Source organism: Loa loa (genome assembly GCF_000183805.2).
Source record: "Loa loa unplaced genomic scaffold supercont3.24, whole genome shotgun sequence".
NCBI classification, from domain to species: Eukaryota; Metazoa; Nematoda; class Chromadorea; order Rhabditida; family Onchocercidae; genus Loa; species Loa loa.
In genome coordinates this window covers 213,418-222,659 of record NW_018108204.1, presented here as the reverse complement: position 1 = coordinate 222,659, position 9,242 = coordinate 213,418, and the positions used below count along the sequence as shown (strand labels likewise).

At 35.9% G+C, this 9,242-nt stretch overlaps 2 protein-coding genes across 2 annotated transcripts; both read right to left on the bottom strand.

The window, feature by feature from the left end:
• Positions 1-3,004: 3,004 nt before the first annotated feature.
• On the bottom strand, positions 3,005-5,757 carry LOAG_10033 (hypothetical protein; the record flags this gene model as incomplete). Its single annotated transcript, XM_003145561.1, has 6 exons — positions 3,005-3,070; positions 3,339-4,030; positions 4,254-4,391; positions 4,651-4,775; positions 5,047-5,194; positions 5,583-5,757. 6 exons carry the CDS (start codon positions 5,755-5,757, stop codon positions 3,005-3,007), a joined length of 1,344 nt encoding a protein of 447 aa, XP_003145609.1.
• A 2,957-nt stretch (positions 5,758-8,714) lies between these two features.
• On the bottom strand, positions 8,715-9,235 carry LOAG_10031 (hypothetical protein; the record flags this gene model as incomplete). The annotated part of the gene is made up of 2 exons (XM_003145560.1): positions 8,715-8,976; positions 9,132-9,235. Coding segments are annotated over 2 exons (366 nt in total), but the record flags the coding sequence as incomplete, so codon positions are not given.
• Between the last annotated feature and the right edge of the window lie 7 nt (positions 9,236-9,242).

Here is a 9,242-nt window from a genome sequence, read left to right as displayed (position 1 = left end):
GAGGCTTCGTTTTCACGACATATTATTTTGCTGAGCAGTGCAGCATTTCAGGTTTGACTTTTTCCGCATACGTGTCAAAATAGCTTTCACATTATTTTTTGAACGATTAAAGATAGGATAACCAAAATCATGTTCTATTTCCTGTGTTACTTCTGTTGATCAGCAAATGAGCTCTGCTTGTACTGTTTAATCTGAAAAATGATTAGAAAGAACATGAACGACGTTCCATGAATCTCAGATTTAACATTTTTTCTTTGCTTTTCAGATAGACGCCTTTATCCGGTTAGTCGGTGAAACCATTCGGTGAAATCACTATTTGATTACCCAAACTTTCTCTAATACTCAATACACTCTTGATGCACTCATTTTGCATTATCTCGGAATTCCAGAAAATTTCTGAGCTGAGAGGCGGTGTGCTTGTTGGTCTACACCGGTTTTTCTGATCTCGAGATCTCAGCGTTCCTTGAACATTTTATTTACTCTAAACTAACTCAGTGGAAAACAAACAGTAAATAAGACGACAGTGACAAGAAATGCGAAAATGTGGTATGCAAAATTTGAAAAATATCACCGTTTTTAGTCTCAGCAAAAGAAAGGCAGTAAAAGTTCAACTTATTCTATTTTATGTCAATTGGTTCCTCATGTATTACTTTGTTTTAATTAAGCTAACATTAGATGAATAAATTTCAGAGAACTGAACGAAGCCTGAAACATGGAAGACTCCAAGCAAATTAACGAGTATGGTCTAACTGCCACATAGCTATCCGCTGCTTTTACTGGATTACTGTCAGTTTCAAATATTTTAATACTTCCTTTTGTGAAGCAGGTCCAATGCTGAGCATCGATTTATATTTCCATTTATCTCATCATTTTGTTATATGTATTGAATCCCTACTCGATCATGCTTCCGCTTTCTCTATTTATAATTATCATGAAAATATGAAGTTAGAGGAGAGGGAAAACAATAAGATGAGAAGGGAAGAAAGGATGGAGGTTTATTAATACTTAAACGATTAGGAATAGAAATTTCATTTGCGCTTTACAACTGCCATATCGTTCAGTCTTTTAAAAAAAACAATTTCCTTCTGTCTATCAGATGCAAATGCGTCATAGAAATATCCTTACCTTGCCAATGCAATTAATTTCTCACTAACAGCTAGCTCCTCGAGAATCCAAAGAAAGAAATGAGGTTAGCCTATTTATATCCTTGAAACACCATATAAACTAATCAAATGCATAACCTACTGTCGGCTCATGAATCCTTTTACTATCCATTTTAAAGTGGAATAGAATCTCTTGTCATATGAAGGTAACTGAGCAAGACTATTCCAAATTTCTTTTTTCTTATTTTGGAGCATCTTTTCATTCTTATTCTGTCGTCTACACTACTGACTTCGTTCACTGAAAAAGTATATAGCAATTTTCTGTACAATGCTGAGCGATATATTACGTTTATCTAATTGTCATTATCATTCGTTAGCCAAATGCAACAAGCAATATCTCAAATACATTTTTCATTGAACTCCTTGCCAACAAAAACATCCTGAAAAATCATGAAGAACTGAGGAAAATATAGCAGGGAATAAATATTTACAACAGAACATGCAAATAACTTCACGGCTGGATGAAGGTAACGTAATGCCGGTCCCTCACCTCCAAAATATATGACCTTCAAGCACTAACAAGCACTAAGTTACTCATTCAAGTCCATTTCATGTATTTTAAAATCTAAAATTAATTCCAAATACAAACTGACTGAATTTACACAATTTACGTAATATGTAATGAGCTGAAAAAGAAATTTTAACTAAAGCAAAAGAGAATACTGAAATTATTTTCAATATTTGATCATAAAATTTTGAAGACTTGAACATTCAAAAATGCATCCAAATAATTTTTAAATATAAGAAATATAAGAGCAACTAAGTTTTGGAAAAACAATAAAATGGAAACAAAAACAGTACGAACAACGGCAACAGATATGTACACATAACCATTTTCCGCTGGAAGGGAAATGAATTAAAAAAGAAAGACTTTAAGCAAATGCATTTCTGTCTGGATGAAATGATATTCCTTGAGCTCAACTAAAAATGTGCTCCACTAAAATGTTACCACTTAATCAAATGTTTCTCTTCTGGAGCTTTTCCGGATGAAATAACATTTGCAGGAAAGTAAAAAACGTAAGACATAAGTCCTTATAAAAAAGTTCTTATAAAAAATTTCTTATAAAAAATATGAAAAGGAACCCAATCTAGACTATGAGATTTAGTCAGGTATGCTGTACTGCTTACTGCTCCTGAAAAGAATTGTTCATAATTTACTCTTCATAATTTACTCTGCATCGATAGTATGAATAATTAAAACAGACAGATATAAAGAAATATGTATACTTAAAACCTTCCACTGCGTTCAAATATATCATCAACAAACAGTTCAAGATTTAATATTAGAAATAAAATCTCGAAAAAAATGCTGTAACAAAAGAGTGGTTGGCTGGAATAATGGTTCCCAACCTTTTCTTGGCCAGGAACTATTTTGCTTTTATTTGTAGCAAGAGCCACAAAGTTCAAAAATTATGAATTCTGTTAATTTAAAAACAAACTTCAATCAAAGCTCTTAAAGTATTAGTTTACCAAAAATTGATGAAAACAGCCCCGTTTGTTTTCTACTCACCGTGCCGCTGCTCCCGCTCTTGCGGACCATCGGTGGAACCACTGAGCTAGAACACAATTTACAACTGCCTATATTTAAGCCACCTTTATAAAAACTAAGTACGGTATACTTTAGGCTATAATTATTTAGAAGCGGTTGATTGGTCCTAAAATATTTCCATTTCTACACTAGACGTATTGCTGAAATCTTACTGATTGGAGAACATGAAGAGATGATCGAATAATTGAAAATTCTGGAGTAGGTGTGAGAAAAAAGATGCGAAAAGAAAAAAGTGACGTAAGGACAAGGAAGATATGAAGAGGGTAATTACAACCACTTTTTTGCTCCATTTTTATTCATCTTCATCTATCATTCCTTCTTCATAGCTATCCAATACTTGCATAATTTTCATTCGTGCCTGCAAAAAGAAACTACGTAAAACAAGGAAATCTTGTGTTAAACAGACTTTATCGGAAGAAATTAAAGAAGTGTCCGATTATTTAGAATGCAGAACTTGTCTTAGTGCTGGTGTATTCCCATGTTGAGTTCGTAGTTATGCATTGGTCGTTTTCTGAATAAGACAGACTCTGAGAGTACGCGATTAAACATTGATCAGCATCAGGGTTGTTACTACATAAATCAGTACGGATATGAAAGAAAAATGATGGTAATTTAATCAAACATACCATGCTCCTATAATGTGAATTCATTTTCTTCAATCGTAAACCAACAAAACGAGCAAAAAGCATTTCTTCATCATTAATCCATTCAGCATCCGTGACATTAGTGCTATTTATTGAATTTACTTGTTGGAATGTTTTCGTCAAATTCATCTGTTGTTGCTGCTGTTTCTTCATATTTCGTGCCCGAAATCTAACACTCGAATAAACAGGCAATCGGTAAGGCGAGCTTCGAGTGGGATGTGATATCAGTGATTTGAACGTAACCGGATTACCCGTCCTGGCTAAGGCTATGGCTGGGGCACTTGTAGATGAGCTCTGATGTTGTGGAATAGGAGATACAGTATTACCTACATCCTGATATTCCTGAGATTTCATAGGACAGGGGGCATGCACATGTACTATCTCTTCCGTTTCAAGACCTGCTTCAGAAGTGCATGGTGATGAAGCTGTGTTGGGTCCATCCAATGCTGACAAACGAGATAGTTCATCACGTAATCGCTGCGATTCTTGAGATGGTGTCGAACAACCACTGGGCATCCGAGCACTTCTTAAATTACCATCATCCTGCGCTGATGCAACTGATGCTTGAGGAGAAGAAGGCGAGGGACTTCCACATGGTTCCTTCGATATTTTACCATTACATGCACTAATATCTGAGCAATTCATATCGCTATCTCCATCGGTTTCGAAACCATCTGAAAAACAACTGAATGAACAAATAATCCAACAAGTAAAGCATTAAGTTCAATTATAATGAACTATGGCATGAAAACTTGTTAAATTTGCAAATCTTAAAATGTCCCATCCAGCATTTGTAAAATTAAAATCTTGGCTATGTGGCAATATTTCATGTCCAGACCTATGCACGTATTTTTAATGATTTTATTTTCTTAACGATTACTTTCTAGTGTTATCGACAATCCTTTTTTTTTCCAGCTATAGCCGTAGCTTCCTTTTTTAAATTTGCAGTAGCCTCAGCGACAGCAAGCACTGACTGAAGAGTTGACATCACCGGTTTCAAATCATCAAAACATTCCGATAATGTGCCTTCAGTTGCTATAAATTATGGAAACTTAAATGAATGAAGAAACATGTGCTGCGATAAGGCAACAATTAGAATTTGCATGCATAAAATTGTACCCATTGAAATAACCGCTCTAACACGATCTTTTAGTGCAATATCCTCTCACTGCTTAGGCAAGTAAGCGAAGCCATGGCAAAACTGTCTTTTATGGGCAGCTTACTTTAGGTTTGACTGAGCGAATTAAAAAGTGAATTTCATAATTAAAAGGATCAAATTTTGTGATATACATACCGCCAGATGTCAATTCTGTAGATGATAACTTGATAGCAAAATTTTCATAAAATGCATCGCTGTTACCAGTAGTACTAACATTATCAAGAGTGTAGCAGGGAGCTGAACTATTCGGTGTAATCGGTCTATAAATGTAATTTTCAAGCATATAGAAAAATAAGCCTGGAATCTAAAAATTTTATGTCAAAGAATTATGTATCTTCTCCCGGGTTTATCCATCTTTCTGGTAGTTTGAAAAAAAAAAACTTTACTGGATGCCTTATGAACGCATAATATAGCACACTGAAATGTAAAGTAATGTAGCGACAAAATATTCTTCATTTACGGATAAATGAAACTTATGAAAGCATGTAAATAATGGAAATAAGCTACAAAAGTAAAATGCAAAAAGTCTACATTGCTCCTTGAAGATATGGATCGAGCCAATTTAATAACGGAAAATGGCTCCATTTTTGAGGCTGACTAAAATTTTGAGCAATGGATATTTTCAGTTCCTTGCGATAACGATCACGAAGTTGTAACCAACGCTTCTTGGCGAATTCTCCTATAAATGGTGATAGTGGCTTATTATCATTAAATCCTAAATTATTAAATACAATCGCTTCTAAAGTTCAAATAAATTTATTTATGAGGAAGAACTATGTGCAAAACTTGTTGTGTCTGATTTGCAGTAGTTTAGGTGGTGTCGAACACAACGAGTGTTTCATTGAAATGTTGAAGAGCACTGAAAACTCGAAACGGAGTTTGCCCACAAATATTCAAGCCGATTCTGTTATTAATCTGTACAAAGTGGATAATATGGCAAATCAGATAAACTCCATTATATCTAATATTATGAAATCATAGCAATAGGTGACAGGACAATTTTGATGAGTCTTCAATTGAATTATAACAGATATTTTCAAAATAAATTAAAAAGACAAATTTTTAACCTGTAACGCCACGCCCTATTTTAGCTGCGACTTCTTCCCAAACTTTGCTCCGGTCGATATTCTCGAAGGTCCTACGCTGATTGCTATACAGAGCAGGATATTCGCGAACGGTGGTGATAAGGATCTCATTAAACGATGGCTCACCCGGAGGGTTCAAATAACATGGCGAAGGCATTGGCAATATGTCCTACAATAAATTAGAACTGTAATGGACGTTTTGAGTGGGTAATCCTTTTTCGCGCTTTTAATCGAAATTATGAAGCCATTTTCGGTAAATGATGTGCATTGATAAGGAATGAGAATCTTATCCTCACACTCTCTCGATGTCAATGACAAGTCAATACATGTCATTAAGTACCGCTGGTTCCACATCTGCACAACTCGATCTAGTCTTTATTCAATCACGGAAATTGAGTAAACAAAAGAAACAATGCATATTTAGATGTTAAGACATTTTTGACATAACAGTGATGATATGGAGAGAAATGATGTATATTTTAGACACTCGTATAATGAGTTATAGGTTGAGGGGTAAGTTTGAGGATAGAAAAAGAATTACGAAGAGATATGATGCGAGTAAAGATTTAAAAAATCATTCCAATCTTTTTTTGCAAAAACATCTACCAAGCAATAATTATGCAGAATTTACTCGAAGGAAGCGTCTTTTTGCTGGAAATGTACCACAACCAATCTCAAAATCCATGTAATAATTTGTGAAACTTCAACTTCATACGATTCAATCATCAACAAAGCAGTACATTTACATGAAATTCTCAAACTACGAATAAATGAATGCGTATGCATGGAAATCATGGCATTAAATCAAGCGCGCAGTATCATTACATGACCTTTGTTTGGTTCAATCCGATCTAGCGCAGCAAAAGAAAGTCCTCATACATACTAGGAGACTTTTGAAAATTTTGATTGGATTTTTCGTGCATTTCATTGGTTTGTAGGTAGGAAATTATAGAGCAAGTTATTCGCAGATTTGTGAAATTCTCAACGTTTGTTCTTCCTGGACACTTTTGCTCTAAATAATGTTCAAATACACACTGCTTCAATTTTTACAGAGCTTGATCAGTACTCAAATCTAGTAAAGATCTAATTATTGGTGATTAGTATAAGGTGATTTCAGGTAACGCGAGCATAATCAGCAGGAGTGTTGCACTGACGATGATTCTCAATGAACACAAGAATGAAACTGATTAAACCACAGCTCATCGTACTACTATCTATGTATAGTTTTCACTCTAAGAGTGGATAGCAAGGATCAGAAAGAACAGGTGATAAATAGCTAGAAATCAAACATTGTTTACAAGACTTCTTGAATCATTTAAACTATGACTTAGAACAACTATACAGATTTCTGAATCAAGTTGTAGAAAGAAAAGTTTAAATTATTGAGAAATGAGGTTATTAGCATCACTCCATACTGCAACACCTACAGTTACCGACACTGAAACCGTTATATCGAGAGAACCGATGGGGAGGTGAAGTGAAGAGCACATGTTGAAAGATGAAAGATTCCTTTGCTTGTGACATTTGTGGTAAGAGTTACAAACAACGACATCATACATCACATGGCAAATCACCCTGCTTTTAAATTTGCCGCTGAACAATGTTCGATTCAAACTTAATCTTCCGGGGAATTGCTTCGTTAAACATAGCATTCAATTAATTTAAATTGGGATAAGAGAATGAAATTAATCATTAAATTGTAACTAACAAAAGTCTCGCCAAAAAAGTATAGGCGAAAAAGCATAGCTAAGAGTAGCAAACAAATGACCTGGATTTTTACCACGTAGCAAGTCAGTTTGGAGACGTTGTTGGAGTTGGAGTCAATCCTAAATTTTGAAAACCTTGAAAACGTCCTTGTATCCCTTTCATCAATATCCTTGAAAACGATCCACACAAATTAAGCTTTTTGAAAATGAGTCAAATCAAGCAAAGGAAAAGGACTATTCCAAAGCAGTGGAACTCATTTCCAAACATTAACATCGAAAAGGATATTTCACAAGTGACTTCCATATTGTGGAAAAAAAGGTGATACTGTTACTTATAATTGAAATGAAGTAAAATGAACAGTAGAAAAATGAATAAAATGTTGTGACCTTTCGGATCAGATACCATGAATCCAAATTGGGTAAACTGCTATCTTTCCACACCACATTTCCGTAAATTCTACCAATGCGAAATAGGAAAGAAAATGCAACATTGAAACAGAAAATCAAATATTTGGAATAAATAACAGCACTTCGCAAGTTTCAAACGATAGAATATATAACAGATGCAACTGAAGACGTATCGAGCGAATAGAATTATGGGCAAACGAGAGAGATCTGGAAGTGTCAAGGGTCATCCTTTAGTCGAACTACTTCACAGCGCAGCAACTTAGAGAAAACATTCTGAATGACATAAGAAGCAAAGGGTGTTCCCGTTTAGGAGTTACCAGAAGCGAAACGAACAATAATGATGCACCTCTCAGAAGGACGAAGTCGTAATGCAGAATAAGGAATTGCTGAAGTTCATCTCTCTGGGCAACATAAAAATACGACATATCAGGAGAGGGAGAAAGGTATAACTTATTGCACTTCTTAATCTTGCTGCTATCCCGAGTTTGTTGGAATGTTTCGCAAATTACAGAAAACTTCCATGTTGCTGTCTTGGTGATAAATTAATAGTATTATAACTAGAGAATGCAGTAATTTATTTATCTTCTGATAGTGGGAAACCCAAGAACTGGCAGATGGGAAAAAATGGTGGCGAAAAAAAAAGTTCACTGATTCGGCTGATCTTGCAAGAGGTCTGGTTATAGACAAAAAGACGTGTCAATGGGAAAGTTTCATGAATCATTGCCTGTTTAGGTTCTACAGATCATGACTTACTCATTTCAACAGCCGACAGCTCGAATAATAGCTAGGTGCTTGCTTGATTATTAGCCGAAAATGTCAAACAGGAAAATGGTTCATGACGGGAAGTTTGGATCAGAAAAAGGGAAGAACCGAAAGAGTCTCATTTGAGGGACAAAAGGTGACTGACTTGACGACAGCAATCACGACGCAACAACAACAACACAAGACGAGAGGGAAGGGAAATGAGATCGGGTAGTAAGCGGATGATAATGACAGGAGTTCAGCCGGTCGAGCCGGGCTGGTATTCTCGTACTACCTGCCTACTCTCATGCATCGTGATAGACGATTGAAACGGACATAAGGAGGGAAGGATAGCGTTAATCATCAATGCAAGGTACGGAAGGAACGGGCAGTAAGTAGCGACAGAACCGGCTGATGACGACAGCGATGTTGCCCGGTTGCAGCGAGACGGACGGATACGTTGTGAAAACGGAGCAAGGATAAGAGTGTATGTATATGTGTATGTATGTGTGTGTGTGTGTCTGTATATATATATATATATACATATGTTTGTACGTGTGTGTGTGTGTGTGTGTGTGTGTGTATGTGTGTTTAGGAAGGAGTAAATGCAGCATCCACAAAATTATAACATCACTGAGCAGGAAAAGAATTCTCCCCAATCGGTTTGTCCGTTCACCGAGGCACAACATTTTTTGTTTGCAGCTCCGGCACCGACACTATCAACCCACACCACCACTGCCCCACCTCCCCTCTACTTCCTCCGTATTTCCGGTTGCATCGCTAGTAC